The sequence below is a fragment of the Somniosus microcephalus genome, chromosome 9, assembly GCF_052327205.1.
Source record: "Somniosus microcephalus isolate GS21.2 chromosome 9, FLI_Smic_1.0, whole genome shotgun sequence".
In the NCBI taxonomy this organism is placed as follows: Eukaryota; Metazoa; Chordata; class Chondrichthyes; order Squaliformes; family Somniosidae; genus Somniosus; species Somniosus microcephalus.
In genome coordinates this window covers 3,048,191-3,066,568 of record NC_140995.1, presented here as the reverse complement: position 1 = coordinate 3,066,568, position 18,378 = coordinate 3,048,191, and the positions used below count along the sequence as shown (strand labels likewise).

General features: G+C 44.7%; 1 protein-coding gene across 2 annotated transcripts in view; it reads right to left on the bottom strand.

Annotated features, from left to right (window-relative positions):
• nbas (NBAS subunit of NRZ tethering complex) overlaps positions 1-18,378 on the bottom strand; it is a 300,213-nt gene that overhangs the window by 175,950 nt on the left and 105,885 nt on the right. For both annotated transcript variants that reach the window (XR_015079464.1, XM_085996289.1), the window contains exons 28-29: positions 9,926-10,048; positions 7,944-8,046 (exon numbers count right to left, since the gene is read on the bottom strand). Coding sequence is in view for 1 of the 2 variants with exons in the window: in XM_085996289.1 (XP_085852415.1) it covers positions 7,944-8,046; positions 9,926-10,048 (226 nt within the window). In the remaining variant the exon portion in view is untranslated. The remainder of the gene's footprint in view (positions 1-7,943; positions 8,047-9,925; positions 10,049-18,378) is intronic.

The window sequence follows — 18,378 nt, the reverse complement described above, 5'->3', positions numbered from 1 at the left end:
CCTGACCAATTTATTGATATCTTACTGAAGGAAGCTGTAGACTGCAGGATCAACCACACAGCCGATTTTAGTATCATCTGCAAACTTCTTAATCATACCCCCTATATTCAAGTCTAGATCGTTGATATATACAGGAAACTTTGTGCTATCCGGGAGCAATCCGGCAATCTGTAGCCACCGGCAAAAATCAGCAGCCGTTTTTTATTCTTTTTGTTTGTTTTTTTTGCTTTGTTTGAACAGTCAAGCTGTGCAAGGTCTGTAGCTATAGCAACAGCTTCAGCTACAGAACTTTAGGGCCACACCCGAGTGTTTAGAAGCTGTTGCTAAGCAACAGTGTTTGTTGTCAAATACGGAGATAAGAATCTCCGTATCTCTCAACATTAACTCTGGAGAGTACGGCAGTTTTGAGGCAACGGCAGCAGCTCGGTCCCGTGGGTGCCGGATAGCACAAAGTTTCCTGTACACCACAAAAAGCAAGGGACCTAGTACTGAGCCCTGCGGAACCCCACTGGAAACAGCCTTCCAGTCACAAAAACACCCATCAACCATTACCCTCTGCTTTCTGTCTGAGCCCATTTTGAATCCAACTTGACACTTTGCCCTGGGTCCCATGGGCTTTTAACTTCATGACCAGTCTGCCATGCGGAACTTTATCAAAAGCCTTGCTAAAGTTCATATAGACTACGTCAAACGCACTACCCTCATCTACCCTCCTTGTTACCTCCTCAAAAAATTCAATCAAGTGTTTGTCAGACACAACCTTCCCTTAACAAATCCGTGCTGACTATCCTTGATATATATATAAAAAAATACGGTTGCTGTATAAAGTTGTTGGCATTAGGGTTAATCTCCGTATGTTACTAAGAGCAAATATTCTCAACAATGCACCCGGAGCCTTCAATTTCTTTTGGATAGTGTGACCAAAATTATCTATTTTAGTTATTAAAAATGGGTGAGTGGCAACAACATTCTATTCAAATTGTGCCTGTAGATAGCGCTGTGAGTCTCACGTTATGTGACTTACTAAGAAAAGCGGAGTTCTCCTTAACTGTACGTGACAGGCAGTTCAACTCTCACACCCCACTCCATACATTTGGAAGTGGCAATTACCTTTATCCTTTTCAAGGATTCTTTGCCAAATGTTCTCTGAAACCTTCCAGTCAGCTTAAAATTTTATCTAACCACCAAATAATTTAGACCCCTAATATCCTTGAAGACAATTTTTCAGTTAAGGTGGCCAATGGCAGTAGGAAAAACCTTCAGAATTGAAACTGCATTTAATGGCCCCAACACAAACTCCACTGAACTTCAAACACACTACTGTGTGTGTTCCAAAAAAACTGCTATTCATAACACCACACCTCCCTTCTGAGATCTACCACCTGTGACAAGCAACTGTTCTCTCCCCCCTACTTTGAGAAGCATATTGGGTATCTTTCCCACATCCACCATGTTAAGAAACAACTTGATGCTCCCTCCGCCCCATCAAGTATCACTCCCAACTGCCTTTCTCTACCCCGCCAATGATCAGCAATTCCAACACACACCCCAAACTGAGAAGGGATTTACATGCTGCCTCCCCCAGAAGATGAGCTAGCTCATGCCTCTCTTTCGCCCCTGGGCCTTTCCCCTCCTCCCTGACTGAGATGCAGTTCTGGCCGCAGATGAAAACCTCCCCAGTCCAATACTGAGATCAGTCTCTCCCAGCTCCTACATAGAAGATAGGAGCAGGAGTAGGCCATTCGGCCCCTCGAGCCTGTTCCGCCATTTAATGAGATCATGGCTGATCATCCAAATTCATTACCCTGTCCCTGCTTTCTCCCCATATCCCTTGATCCCTTTAGCCTTAAGAAATATATCTAACTCCTTCTTGAATATATTTAATGAATTGGCCTCCACTGCCTTCTGTGGCAGAGAATTCCACAGGTTCACCACTCTCTGGGTGAAGAAATTCCTCCTCATCTCTGTCCTAAATGGCTTACCCCTTATCCTTAGACTGTGTCCCCTGGTTCTGAACTCCCCCACCATCGGGAACATCCTTCCTGAATCTAGTCTGTCTAGTCCTGTTAGAATTTTATACGTTTCAATGAGATCCCCTCTCATTCTTCTAAACTCCAGCGAATATAAGCCCAATCGACCCAATCTCTCTTCATACGTCATTCCTGCCATCCCAGGTATCAGTCTGGTGAATCTTCGCTGCACTCCCTCCATGGCAAGAACATCTCTCCTCATACGTCATTCCTGCTATCCCAGGTATCAGTCTGAACCAAAGATTAACGCTCTGTCTGCCACACGGTAAAGAAAACCACTCCTTCCCGCTACCCTCACCCCCTCCTCATTCTCGACCTCTCAGTCATTGGAAACAGTCTGTTTTTATCTACCCTATTCCATCCCTTTATAATTTCATGTCTGTTTTTATCTACCCTGTTCCAAGCCTTCATAATTTTAAACACCTCTTTCAAATCACCTTGTAATCTCCTCTAACGAAAACAGTCATGCCTATTGCTGTTATCTAAATAATTTACCTCAGCAATCTGCGTTATTTCCGGTGGTGCCATCTACAAGAGCAGTGAAAGATTGAGTTTTACTTTGTCCTATTTATCTTGTGACGTGTTACATTTTATTCCTTTTAGTATATCTGGACCTGGCAGTCTACAAGCTTTCCTGATGCATTTCCTGATAGAATTTTGAGAATGAGATTAATATTTGTGACACATCTGAAGATGGAGTTCTCAGAGTTTTACTTATTTTTGGTTGTCACTAGTGTTGCTGCATTGAACTTCAATTACTGGAGCCAGGGAAGTGAGGAAAGAAACAGATTTGCTTTAATAATTTTATTCCATAAAGGTGGACCATTAATTAACCTAAAGATGTGACTGTGACTCGGTTTCTCTTTAACTGTATGGTCCCAGGGCATGCTGAGACTTCTATAGACTTTTGTAAGTCATTTTTGTTGAACATAGAATTCACAGCACCAAAACAGGACAACTGGCTAATGCTCCACAAGAGCTTCCTACCACCCTACTCCATCTAACCCCATATTCCTTTCTCCCTCATGTGCTTATCTAGCTTCCCCTTTAAATGCTAATCGCCTCGGCCGCTCTTTGCGGTAGCGAATTCCACATTCTAACCACTCTCGGGGTAAACATTGGGAAGACCGAAGTCATTGTCTTCGGTCCCCACCACAAACTTCGTTCCCCAGCCACTGGCTCCATTCTTCTCCCCAGCATCTGTCTGAAGCTGCACCAGGCGGTTCGCACCCTTGGTGTCATAATCGACCCTGAAATGAGCTTCCAACCACAAATCCCACATTCCACCCTACGTAAACTTGAGGTCATCCAAAACTCTGCTGCCCGAATCCTAACTCGCACCAAGTCCCGTTCACCCATCACCCTCCGCTCGCTGGCCTTCATTGGCTCCCGGTTAAACAACGCCTCGAGTTTAAATTCTTGTTCTGGTTATCAAATCCCTCCATGGCCTCACCCCTCCCTATCTCTAATCTCCTCTAGCATCCCCCCGCCGAGATATCTGCGCTCCTCTAATTCTGCCCCCCCTGAGCATCCCTGATTATAATCGCTCCACCATTGGTGGCCGTGCCTTCTGTTGCCTGGGCCCTAAGCTCTGGAATTCCCTCCCTAAACCTCTCCGCCTCGCTACCTCTCTCTCCTCCCTTAAGACGCTCCTTAAAACCTACCTCTTGGACCAAGCTTTTGATTACCTGCCCTAATTTCTCCTTATGTAGCTCGGTGTCAAATTTTTTGTCTTATAATACTCCTGTGAAGCACTGTGGGACGTTTTACTACATTAAAGGTGCTATATAAATACAAGTTGTTGTTGTAAAGAAGTTTCTCCTGAATAGTTTACTGGATTTATTGGTGACTATTTTACATTTAGGACTCCCCCACAAGTGGAAACATCTTCTCCCTGCCAACCCTATCAAACCCCTTCATAATTTTTGGAGACCTCTACTAGGTCAGCCCTCACTCAGCCTTCTCTTTTCTAAAGAAAAGAGCCCCAGCTTGTTCAGTCTTTCCTGATAGTTAGAACCGCTCAGTCTAGTATTGTAGTGTATGTGCTTTAAGGCAGAACTACTTTTTACAGCTCCTGTATACTGTAGTACCGGCAGTAACCACACCGGTATATAAGCTGTGCGCATGCCTCTGTACTCCAGTCTAGAGATGACCCTCCTCCAGTAAAGACCTGTTGTTTGTTTATGTACAGCATCCGTGTAATTCTTTATCCACTGAACCACGGATCTAACAAGTATCATCTTTGTAAATCTTTTTTGCACCCTCTCCAATGTCTCTTTAACCTTTCTGTAATATGAAGACCAGAACGAGAGATACACAGGGCTCTAAGTGTGGCCTAACCAAGGTTCTATACCAGTTCAACATCACTTCTCTGCTTTTCAATTCTATTCCTCTAGAAATGAACCTCAGCGCTTTGGTTGTATTTTATTATGGCCTTGCTAACTTGCATTGCTACTTTTAATGATTTGTGAATGTGTACCCAGAGATCCCTTTGCTCCTCTACTCCATTTAGAGTCTCATTTTCCAAGGAGTATGTGGACTCCTTACTCCTCCGACCAAAAAGCACCACCTCATACCTTCCCTACACTGAAATTAAGTTGCCATTTACATGCCCATTCCGCAAGTTTATTAACATCTTGTCGCAGTCCTCTCAGTATTAACTATACCCCCCAATTTGGTATCATCCGCGAATTTTAAATTGTACTTCTGATTCCTGAATCAAAATCGTTAAATGTAAATGGTGAACAGCAGTAGTTTCAGCACCGATCCTTGTGGAACACTTCTTTGCTAGTATGAGTAACTACCTTTAACCCCTATCTCTTTTCTGTTTTGTAGCCAGCTTGCTATCCATTCTACTACTTGTCCCCTGACTCCACATGCTCAGCCCTTACTCACGAGTCTACTATGGTACCTTAGCAAAGGCCTTTTGAAAATCTGAATATATTATGTCTACTACATTACCCTTGTCTACTCTTTGTTACTTCTTCAAAGAATTCAGTAAGTTGGTTAAGCATGATCTTCCCTTTTGAAATCCATGCTGACTATTCTTTATTATATTTTTGATTTCTAGAGGTTTTTCTATTACATCTTTGAGTAAAGATTCCATTATCTTTCCTACCACTGACATTAATTTAACTGATCTATAGTTCCCTGGACTTGTATCTCCCTTTTTAAATATAGAAATCACATTAGCTGTCCATCAGTCTTCTGGGACTATACCGGTTTCTAATGAATTCTTAGAAATATATAATAGTGCCTCCACTATCTCTTCCCAAGCTTCTTTTAGTATGCGTGGATGTAATCTATCTGGACATGGAGTTTTATCCTCTCTAAATTTAACGAGTTTCGCAATCATCTTCCTCCTTTCTATCCTAAATGTCTTGATAGATTTTGTGATCTCTTCTTCTACATGTCCACCCAGGTAGTCTCCCTGGTAAATACTGAAGCAAAGTAACTATTCAACATTTCTGCCATTTTGCTGTCATTACCTGAGAGTTTATCTTGTGTATTCCTTAGTGGCCCTATCCCGATCCTTATTTTCCTTTTGTTATTTATGCGCCTGTCGAATACTTTACTATTTCTTTTTATATTCCTTGATACAGGTTGAGCGTCCTGAATCCGGCAACCTCGGGACCGAGGCCGAGCCGGTTTTCCTGGACTTTGGAACATGTTTCTGATGTCCGAAGTCTGGAAATATCGCAACCTGGGCTCAGGCATTCCTGAACTTCGGACATCAGAAACACGTTCCGAGTCCGGAAATGCCTGGGCCGCTCCGCGTAGGGCCAACGTGTTTCTCTGCCCCTCCCCTTCTGTTAAAGGGGAGGGACATTGCGAGCTCTGCAGAGCATCCGATGGCCCACACTAGGCCACCGGGGCGGCGTGGTGCCGTGGCCGCAGCCTGGTGGAAACACTTAGTGGAGCCCTTATCTCTTTACTCATTATTGGCGAGTTGTTCCTGGTTTTTTAGCGGAATATATTTCTCCTGAACTCTATTGATCACCTTTTTAAATATTTCCCACTGCTGTTCTCTCTGTCAATTTTTTTTTCCAGTTATCTTCCCGCGTTCCATTCCCATTCCCTCAAAATTAGCTTTTTTCCAATCTATTATTTTGGTCTTTGCTTTCATTGTGTCTTTCTTAATCATTGTTTTAAGCCTTTTCTTTTTCATTGTAAATGTAGCATCTTTTCCAGTTGAATGTTAGTATCAACACTATCTGAAATGGTAGACTTTAAATGTAATTGCTGCATCCTCTCAAGTTAAATGTTTTGCATAGAAACCAAACGAATCAGTGCCAACACTACTTGAAACTGTATACCTCAAAAGTGCCTTCTGAATTGCAGCAGGACTTTCTACTGTACAGAAGGTTTCCAGACCATATTTTGTACATATTTGTTTGATCAATGAAAGGTTTTTTTTGAAAAGAAACCTGTCATTCTTCAGGTAATAGGGATATAGTGCTGTGTAAATGCAGGTTAGCTTACTTACCTTCAGCATGACGACCTCCATTCTTTGAATGGAAACAATCATCCACATACAAATGAACGTATCATTTAAAACTATAGAAATCATAAAATATTTTTTTCCTTAGAAATTTTAATTATGATGATTTCTCCCAGCCAACAATGTACAGAGGGCCTCATTACATTCACACCTTGGTTTAAAAAAAAAGCTGCAGTGAAACCAACTTATTGCCTATACATACAAACACACACACAAACGTGACTTCCAGGAGACACAACCATGAAAAAGAAAGACTTGCATTTATATAGCGCCTTTCATAACCAGACATCTCAAAGCGCTTTACAGCCAATTAAGTACTTTTGAAGTACTGTTGTAATGTGGGAAATGCGGCAGCCAATTTGCGCACAGCAAGGTCCCACAAACAGCAATGTGATAATGACCAGATAATCTGTTTTAGTGATGTTGATTGAGGGATAAATATTGGCCAGGACACCGGGGATAACTCCCCTGCTCTTCTTCGGAATAGTGCCATGGGATCTTTTACATCCACCCGAGAGAGCAGACGGGGCCTCGGTTTAACGTCTCATCTGAAAGACGGCACCTGCGACAGTGCAGCACTCCCTCAGCACTGCACTGGAGTGTCAGCCTAGCTTTATGTGCTCAAGTCCCTGGAGTGGGACTTGAACCCACAACCTTCTGACTCCGAGGCGAGTGCGCTGCCCACTGAGCCACAGCTGATTTACCGAGGGAAGATTGGTGGAGCACAAGAATGAGGAATACCCTGTCACTGAGGTTCAGGATATTGCTTTCCTCAGCCAGCTAATTATTTTAATGCAATTCAATTTGGATGCATCAATGAATAGGTTGCTATCTAAACAGATACCATGAAAGAATCCGGCACCAAATAGTTGTCATGTGGCCATATAGTCCTCCTTAAAATCTCACTGACCAAGAAGCAGTGCTCTGGTATCACCACTTCTTCTGAAGGACACAGCAACATAATGTGAATTGGTGCAGAGAAAAGAAACAAACACAAAACAAAAGCCAAGTTCCAATGTTCAAAAGGGAAATGGAAACTGAGTAACATTTAAAAGAATGATGAAAATATACATGATCTTTATTACTTATTTAATCTCCACATACAAATAAACAAAGTAAAATCCCTAAAATGAGAACGTGTGATGGGGGAAGTCTTGAGAACAGCATCCCGCCTGATTTTCCATCCCACCTGCCCCAGATTCACCAGAAATCAGGTGGAATGGAAGCGGAAGGTCCTGTCTGCAAAGCGCAAGTACCGATTCAGATTGGGGTTTAAATTCAGGTCACTCAATCAAAGCTTTGTAGCTAAACTTCTCTTCACCTTCAGAATGTTTTACAATAAGCATAACTTTTGAAAAGGTCCCAATCATTTCCAGATTCTGACTGGGCAAGTACCTACTGGAGTGCTTTACCTCATAGCAGATATTGAAGTCCAGGCACTTGTAGACCGTGCGTTGCATTTCCAACAGGTCTTGCAGCAAGCCTCTCCACTCACTCTCACTTACAGGTGGGTTCCTGGGTGCACAATGCAAGAGAGTCGAAAATTATAATATCCTTTCTTTTAGAAGGTTAATTACTGATCACATGCAGAAAGGATCACTGGCCCCATTATCTCCTCTTTGTGGCTATCTTTAGCACAAAGTTGTCAAAGTCAGACTCACTTCAGCGCAAATGGAAAATTGTCACTTACCCCTTGTATTATAGTGAACTGTAATATTCCAGTGACCATGTGATACAGAAGGACACTGAGCTTTGTTATCCGTGGGATAACTCTCGCTTAGTTCCACTCTTACCTATCCAATCGTAGCCAGAGCATCTTTGGCATTGGCTTCTCCTCCCAGCTCCGCACTGTTACTTCTGGGATCCCTCACCTTCTCCTCGTCCCTTGGCAATGTTATCTGAAGATGTGGAGTCAGCTTCCACATGTATGCTGGCAACACCCCTCTACCTCTCCACCACCTCTCCTGACCTCACCACTGCCTGTGTGTCGTCAGGCTGCTGGCTCAACACCCAGTCTTGGATGGGCTGTAATTTCCTCCAGGAAAACATCTGGAGAACCAAGCCATCGTCTTCAGTCTCCCGCATGAACTTCGTACCCTTGCCCCCGGTCCATCCCCCTCCTCGGCCACTATCTTGGGTTAAGCCAGACTTTTTACAGCCTTGGCCTCAACCCCATAACCCCCTCCATCACAAAGTCCGCCTAGTTCCACTTCCGCAACATCCCCACCCGACCCCTGCCTCAGCCCAGCTGCTGTTGAAACACTCATTCGTGCTTTTCTCACCACCAGGCTCAGCTATTCCAATGTTCTCCTGGCTGTCTCCCATCCTCCAGCCTCCATAAACTTCAACTCATCCAAAACTCCGCTGCCCAAATTGTATCAAGCACCAAAGTCCCACTCATACATCACCCCTGCCTTTCCTAACCTGTAAATCTACATGGGTAGCGTTTCTGTTTGCCAGTTACAGAGCACACTCTCTCCCTATAAGGACATAGCCCACTTACCCAAGTGCAGACAGCTTAGACACAGCTTGGCCAAGAACCAAGGCTTAAGGACCTTCAAGTGCGCAAAGGAGCTTAATCACCAAAAGGTATGCAGTTTACCAGCACAGAGAACTGGTAAATTTTGAAGTGACTCTCCAATCAGTTAGGCATGGTTTGCAGGGTAATCTGGAATAAGTGGGAAAAATCCCAACCCCCACAGATCGATTCCTCAAGGGTGGTTAATGAGTCAGGCTAGCTGGTTATGTAACAATGCTGTGGACCTAACTGTCTGTTATAGGATTACAGAGTCGGCCACAGAGAGTTGGATTGATTACAATCTTCCAGCCAGGTCATTTTGGAGCCTCCTCAATGCCAAGGTGACCTTGCACCGTTCCCTTCAAAGGAAGGTTGTCACTAGTTGGTCAATTTTGTGTTGCATGGTTTTCTCCCTCTCACTACTTCCGTGAGTGTTTCTTTATGGAAAATTTGAGATTTGCTTAGTTGTCCCCATCACCCGACTGCTTTATTCCATAGTACAGACGTATCATGTGAAGAGAATGTGACAGAATTATTACGAATATAGTCTAGGAAAGTTTTCATATTACAAGCTTATGTCTTCACCAGAATATTGGCTTCTAATCCATCAGTTAACTTGGTGAAGATAAAAGGAGGACAAATGCTTGTTGAAATGATTATCTCTGAACTACATTGCTAGATTGTAACTCGACATATACTCACTTGTTGAAACGATTATCTCTGAACTACATTACTAGATTGTAACTCGACGTATACTCACTTGTTGAAACGATTATCTCTGAACTACATTGCTAGATTGTAACTCGACGTGTACTCACTTGTTGAAACGATTATCTCTGAACTACATTGCTAGATTGTAACTCGACGTGTACTCACTTGCGTCCAACGTGTCTGGTTAGCCGCACCATAAGCAGACGTGCCTCCTCTGGGCTTGACTGTGTGCTCTTTACGAATGAGAGCGGTTTCTTTAGACCATGCTTTTCCAAAATTTCTGCCACACTGAAGTAAATAATTACAATTAATCAGTAAAAATGACTCACAACTTAAAAATGTAGCTTTCCCTTGTGGTGTTACTCATGGACCACAGAGCAGAGACAAAGGAGCAAGCAGGATGAAGAATTTGAAAGGGGAAATGCGAGCAGCAGGAAAGGACAGAGGCTTGATGAGGAGAGGGGCCAGGGTGTGCGTGTTTGGGATGGGGCGGGTGGAGCGAGGGGTTCCTGTAGTGTGGAATCTGGGAACCGAGAGGGGCCAAGCAGCGAGTGGATCACAGACAAGTGATGCAACAGGTGAACCACAGGTAGGTCGATAGAGAACAATACAGCTGTATTATACATTTATTCGTAATTGATTTATCATCATTTGTCCATGTAATCATGTTATTGGTTAACATCAATCTATCACTAATGTTGCAAGGATTTTACAATTAAGCACGCTACAATCATACATCAGACACAACTTAACAGATGTTTAACATCTTTATAGCAGAACAGAATTTGTAATTTTCAAAAAATCTATGCAACAATTTGAAGATGTACAGAAAACAAACATACCACAGTATAATGTTCTTTTGTTTAAAATGAAATGATGATAATGTCGCTTAGAGAAAATATTGTATAAAATCTTACTGCAGAGAAGGCCAAACATGGACGATAGCAAAATACTGCGGATGCTGGAAGTCCGAAATAACAACAGAAAATGCTGGAAAAACTCAGCAGGCCAGGCAACATCCTGCTGAGTTTATCCAAGGACAAACATGGGCTATGTATATTTATAGAAGGCAGCCAAAAGCTAATCTTCCATTAGTGATAAAGAACATTTTATGTTGATAATTCATACATTAGAACACAGCTCCACTTAAAAATGGCTATAGAGAGAGTAGCAATATCATACACTATCGATGTATTTGGGGCAGTGTAATAATACTACTATTATTTTCAATTGGTGATCAATTAGTAGCTTGAGGGTGAACTCAAATTCGTTAACATAGTAAATAATCACTTGCTAGAAGTCTTCTTCTTCTTAGGCAGTCCCTCAGAACCGAGGGTGACTTGCTTCCACATTAAAAATGAGTTCTCAGGTGACTGATGCGTCCGATGCGGGACCTACAGTCTCTGTCACAGGTGGGACAGACGGTGGTTGAAGGGGCGGGCGGGTGGGTGGGGTGCTTGGGTTGACGTGCGCTCCTTGCGCTTGGCTTCCGCTTGCTCAGTATTCACTCAGGAAGACACTAGTAGCATTATACTCATCATGAGGTTCTACAATTACAATTTTTTTGATATTGCTTGTTTGAAGGTCCTAATATAACAATGCATGCCCATGGATGGACAGCACATACCCTCGGATACTAAGGGATAAAATCTACAAAGTGCTGACAGTCGACCAATAGGGGAGTCGATCAATAGGGGAGTCCACAACAGGGGAGTGCACAACAGGGGAGTTCACAACGGGATACCTATTTTCAACAGGGTTCCTATACATAGTAAAGGAGCTAAATGTAGGACTGATCCAGTTGGCAGGACAGAAGTGATGTAGGAGGTAGAGTAAGCAGTAAAATCTCAGGTGTGGGGAAAATTGCTGCTGAAGTGCTTTAAGATTCTTGCTGGCTTCTTGGTTGCCACTATCCTAGCTTAGGAGGTGGGTGATAAGAGAAAGGTGTAGGGGCTTACTTCAGTGTCTGAAAGACCAAGATTTTGCAAGAAATATGAGGTAAAGCATATAAAAAAGTGAAAGGAGAAACTGAACATTGATGACAAGGAGATGGAAACGGTGGATGAGTTTATGTACTTGGGAAGTTGTGTACAGAGCAAAGGTACAAGGGGAATAGCATGAAAAGGTGCATTGCTATTGCTGGAACTATTTTTGACAGACTTTCATTTCCATTAACACAAAACATACAGCTGTACAGCCACCAATCAATAAATAAAACTTCCTTTCAAGGGAAGTAATCATAAAATGTCACCACTGCAATTGCCTGTAACATGCAACGTTCAATCTTTATCTCGTGTCCATTGTATGTGTGCGCTAACAGAACATGAGCCCCGCTAATTGTGCAAATTGAAATAGTTCCAAAGCTTTAAAAAAATTAAAAGGGACGCAATAGTACACTATAAATGACACGATTTTGAAAAGTGTAGTTGAGCAGAGAGACCTTGGTGTCCATATACAGAAATCCATAAAGGTGGCAGGCCAAGTTGATAAGGTGGTTAAAAAAGCATATGTGTTACCTGGGTTTATGAATAGAGGAATAGAATATAAAAGCAAATAGATCCTGCTGGAACTTTATAAATCACTGGTTAGGCCTCAACTGGAGTATTGTGGACAATTCTGGGCCCCACACTTCAGGAAAGATGTAAAGGGTCCAGAGGAGGTTCACCAGCAGTTATGAGGAGAGATTGGAAAAGTTAGGACTGTTCTCCTGGGAACAGAGAAGGTTAAGAGGTGACCTAATAAAGGTTTTCAAGATGATGAAAGGTTGTAATAGTGTAGAGAGAGAAAAACTATTCCCTCTGGTGATTGGGTCAATAACCAGAGGTCACAGATTCAAAATCATTGGAGAAAGATCGAGGGGAGAGGAGGAGAAATGTTTTCACTCAAGAGTCTTGGGGATCTGGAACACTCCACCTCAAAAGGTGGTGGAAGCGGATTCCATAAATAATTTTAAAAGGGAGTTGGACAGGTGCTTGAGGATGAGCAACTTACAGGGTTACGGACAAAAAGCGGGGCTGTGGGACTAAGCGCGACTGCCCTTTCAGCTCACCGGCTCTTAAATAGGAAGAACCGTGCATGTGCCGTATTTTGAAGGGGGCCACGCACCCAAAAGAAATTGAAGTGAACATTGCTGCAGGCCCTACAGGGCCACTCCTGCTTCTGCTGCCATTTCTTCCGCAATCCACTGCAGTCTCAGCAAGTCTGCATCGCTCTGTCTTTTGCCCCATCAACTGCTCTGTGGGCTGATCGTTCTTCCACCAGCAATTCATTAAGGTGCCTACTCCCCATCTTAGACCCTACCTGCACACCACGCCCCCTACCGGCACACCACGTCCCTTACCGGCACACCACGCCCCCCCTACCGGCACACCACGCCCCCCCCCCTACCGGCACACCACACACCCCCTAACCCTAACACCACGCCCCCCCCCTACCGGCACACCACGCCCCCCCTACCGGCACACCACGCCCCCCCCCTACCGGCACACCACGCCCCCCCCCTACCGGCACACCACGCCCCCCTAGCCCTAACACCACGCCCCCCCCTACCGGCCCACCACGCCCCCTAACCCTAACCCCACGCCCCCTAACCCTAACACCAGGCCCCCTAACCCTAACACCAGGCCCCCTAACCCTAACACCAGGCCCCCTACCTGCCCACCACGCCCCCTACGGCTGCCATTCCGCGGCCCCCCCCTCCCCCAATCTCTGTCTCAGCCGGCCTGTCCTGCTCCCACTTCTGCCCCACCAGCTCTGTTCTGCCCCACAGACCGTTCTCCCGACTGCTGCGTGTCCACTGGCTGCCAACTGTGCTCCTGGACCATGCTCCCATTCGTAAATAAAAATTAAAAACACAGACTTAAAACAGCGTGGCACAAGGAAACACAACTAATCAAATATTTACTGCATACCCTTATGTATACAGTCACTCATTTGAAGGGTGTGAAGAGCTGGACTAAACAAAAGTAACCCTGCCGGGTTTAACTGAACTCATGCCAAGACAAACATTAATATCAAAGGCAGAGTTCAGCATAACTATTTACTGTGGTGCACAGCAATGTCTCAGAAGAGATTGACCATGCTCTAGAAGCCAACATGCATTATGGATGTGCTTTTATGTTTGACGAACATTTTTTCCCCCTGCAATACTTTCCCAGATAGGAACCAGAGATGTTCAGAGCCGAACGGTGTTATGGCTCAGTCAATCACTGAGGCGGCATACTGGATTGTTATAGGAAATCAGTTATTTCCTCTGTCTTCTATAAGGCTAAGCCTAGACTAGCAAGTACCCTCAAAAAGATGCCCAAATGCTGACCTGAATTTGCAGACTTTTCTGTTTAAGATTAACTCATCAGAATTTGATTCTGCCAATTTTATCAGAAAATATTTCATTTAGTAATTATTCCTTCTGCATCATTGCAAATTATAGATCGACAATATATCACATGCCTCGCACATGACAAGCACTTTCTTACTTCCTATGTCATGATATTTGACTAATGCTTTTATATCAGTATTTATAATGACTAAATTCTAGGTCAATATTTATATGGAAGTTTCATGCTGAGGTTGTATTTATAGTGAAGAAAAGGAAAAGAGGAAAAGCCATCTGAATACTATAAAGGGGAAGTATATTCCGTTAAATCCACTGGTGTATTATAGGTGATTGCTTACTAAATGTGAAGGTCGACACAAACTGATGACTCAATTGTTCTTTCCTCAAGAAGAAACAACGGCAGTTCAAGTTTTATGCGGCTGAAGAATGTATATTGTCCAGTGTGACTGTGGCCTGGAATGTGCGGTCAGTGGCGAAGCAAAGGCGTTCGGCGCAGGCCCTGAAGTAAGCTTCGCACTAAGATCTGGTGATCTCTGGGTTGAGAAGTTCGGCTTTTCCGACGTGCAATTCAAATCAACGGAGTATAGTGGGGATCCCCGAGTGTGAGCTGCCGTGACGTGAACAAGCTGCTGAAGCAGCCAATCAAAATGCAGAATTTTCACACACAGCGAACAAGGAAGTGGGTAAAGCTCTTAAAATTCTAACTTTTTAAAAATGTTACGGCGAGCAAATCAACGATTGGGGCTCTCGCATGGGGAAAAGGCAAACCTGAAATACAGATGAACAAACTTTTTTCCCCCAATTTTTTATTAAAATGGATAAATTTGACACTGCACAAACTTAAAGAGAGTTTTTCAGGGCCATAACCTTTGTTTAGCAGTCAATATGCTGTTAGAACCCCAGTTACACCGAATCCCTTTGGGTCTAACTTTTAATGGGGAATTTAACAGCATGCTGACCACGGAAGAGCCGAAGTTTGCGTCAGTTTCCCTGATTGCCGGCTCCGGGGGGGGGGGGGGGGGGGGTGGCGGCACAGAACAGCCTGTTTCGGAGTTTTCAATGACAGACCGCAACTTCAGGATTTCCACACGCGCCTGCGCCAAATCCCGAAGTTGCAGTCAGTTTCAAAGGCGGAATGACAGCGAACGCTGCCAGTTCACCATCATGCGGACTGCAAATTCAGGGCCAATATAGTGCAGTAAGCACACGCTAGTGCAGTAGGCACACGCTAGTGCAGTAGGCACACGCTAGTGCAGTAAGCACACGCTAGTGCAGTAGGCACACGCTAGTGCAGTAGGCACACGCTAGTGCAGTAGGCACACGCTAGTGCAGTAAGCACACGCTAGTGCAGTAAGCACACGCTAGTGCAGTAAGCACACGCTAGTGCAGTAGGCACACGCTAGTGCAGTAGGCACACGCTAGTGCAGTAGGCACACGCTAGTGCAGTAGGCACACGCTAGTGCAGTATTTTTGCTGAAAGTTACCTCGCTGGCCAGGAGTGTGCAATGAATGTTATGAATTGAAATACTTTCTACTCCAGCAGCAGGGTCGGTTTATGCTAATAGCAGTGGTCGGTATACAAGTTAGCAATAGCAGGAGTTGAGGGAGATTACTAGAAGGTCTAGTAATATTTTCTCCAGAAGGCAAGTTGTACTTTCCTCTTTTTTCCAGTTCTGATGAAAGGTCATCGACCGGAAACACTGGCTGGGATTTTCCCTACCTGGGCGGATCCGGTGCAGACGGTGGCCATGGTGGGTTGTGACCCCATTGCTGGCTCCACCCTGCTCCACAGAATGACTTTACGTTAATAGGACCTATTAAGCCCGGCCTGCGCGTTACCCAGCCCAAAGAAATGGTGCGGGCCTGGTGATGTCATTCATGACGCATCTTCAGCCGGGATATTTAAAGGGGCCCCGGCCACATTACATTTGAAGATTAATGTAACACAGTGCTGTCGGTGCACCACAGCATTGGAATGCTGCAAACACTTTGACAATGACTGCACAGAGGCAGAGGGCTGCCCCCAGGTTCTCCGATGGCTCCCTCCACATGCTTATCGAGGGAGTTAGAGGTCGTAGGGAGGTTCTCTTCCCTTCAAATGGGCGGAAGACACCTTCTCAGGAGACAAAGCCAGCCTGGCTGGAGTTGGCAGAGGTCACAAGCAGGGATGTGGTCAGGAGGACCTGGGTGCCACAAATGCTTCAATTATCTCATTAGATCAGGAAACGCAAGTACAAAGCCACACTCAACTTCACCCTGCTGTGCCTTTCATCACATCCCCATCAGTCTGCCTTCCCAACCCTATGCATCCTTACTCACACCAACATACCTTGCACGTCCAACCATCCCTCTCTCTCTATCTACATTATCACATCCCCATCTCACTAGCCACCCCTCACCCTCACCCTCATCCTAGTGCAATCATACCAACTAACACAAGGAGGCCACTTGGCTTTGGCCCCCCACTCCATCAGTCTCTCTTTACAGATGTAACCCATCCATTCCTGACACTCATTCCATCATTCTCACTCAACCTTCTCTTCTTTCCCTCCTTGCAGGAAAAGAGAGCCCAAAATAAGAGGGAGAGGGAGAGAACTGGGGGTGGGCCTCCATCATTTACAAACCTTACAACAGCAGAGGAGGCTGCTTTAGAAATATCTGGAGTCACCGAGCAGCTGGAGGTGGGAGACGGAGAGAGGAGGACATCTCAGCAACCTGGTGACAGAATTACATATCATACAGCTACATGGCATACAGCAGTCACTCATATGGGAACTGATGTCAGCAGCCAGTGAATGGTCATCATGTGCATATTGGTATCTGTACCCATTCTTCATGACATATCTAACTCATCTCTTTACTCTCCCACAGGTCCATCAAGAGCACCCCCCCCCCCCCCCTCACTGTCCAGGAAGGAGAGGAAGACGACTCCTCAGAGGAGCCTCCAGCCTCTGAGGGTGCAGAGTCACCAGACATGAGCACACCCAGCACCAGCGCAGATACGCATACCTGGGTGGGTCCCACGTGAGATAGAGTAGTGTTGTCACATGGTGTCTCACAACTCACAAGTGAGCAAGAGCTGATGGTGGAGACAGGGACAACAGTGGAGACTCCTCGCCGGAGGGCGCAGGACGCTCCCAGCTCTGCTCAGCTGCATGCAGACGCTGAGCCTAGGGGGCCATCGAGAAAGAGGGTGATCCTGGAGGTGCAGGAAGAAGTGCAGGTTTTGCGAGTGCGATGTCTGCAAATGGAGGAGTCCATCTCCTCATAAGCAGCACCGTGTCGCAGGCGATGGTGACTGTAGGCTCCTCCATGGATAGGATGACCACCTACATGGAGCAGCTAATGTGCCACTCACAGGAGCACATGGTCTCTATGGAGAATAGATGGCAGAGGCTCATAGACCTCCTATTAGTAAAAAAAAGTGGAGAAATTAATGGGACTGAAAGCCAATAAATCCCCAGGGCCTGATAATCTGCATCCCAGAGTACTAAAAGAGGTAGCCATGGAAATAGTGGATGCATTGGTTGTCATCTTCCAAAATTCTATAGATTATAGAACAGTTCCTGCAGATTGAAGGGTGGCAAATGTAACCCCACTATTTAAAAAAGGAGGGATGAGAGAAAGCAAGAAACTACAGACCGGTTAGCCTAACATCAGTAGTAGGGAAAATGCTAGAGTCTATTATAATGGATGTGATAACAGGACACTTAGAAAATATCAATGGGATTAGACAAAGTCAACATGGATTTATGAAAGGGAAATCGTGTTTGACAAACCTACTGGAGTTTTTTGAGGATGTAACTGGTAGAATAGATAAGGTAGAACCAGTGGATGTGGTGTATTTGGATTTTCAGAAGGCCTTTGATAAAGTCCCACGAGAGGTTAGTGTGCAAAATTAAAACACATGGTATTGGGGGTAATATACTGGCATGGATTGAAAATTGGTTAACAGACAGGAAACAGAGTGTAGGAATAAATGGGTCTTTTTCGGGGTGGCAGGCGGTGACTAGTGGGGTATCGCAGGGATCAGTGCTTGGGCCCCAGCTATTCACAATATATATCAATGATTTGGATGAGGGAACCAAATGTAATATTGCCAAGTTTGCTGACGACACGAAACTAGGTGGGATTGTGAGTTGTGAGGAGGATGCAAAGAGGCTTCAAGGCGATTTAGACAAGTTGAGTGAGTGGGCAAATACATGGCAGATGCAGTATAATGTGGATAAATGTGAAGTTATCCACTTCGGTAGGAAAAACAGAGAGGCAGAGTATTATTTAA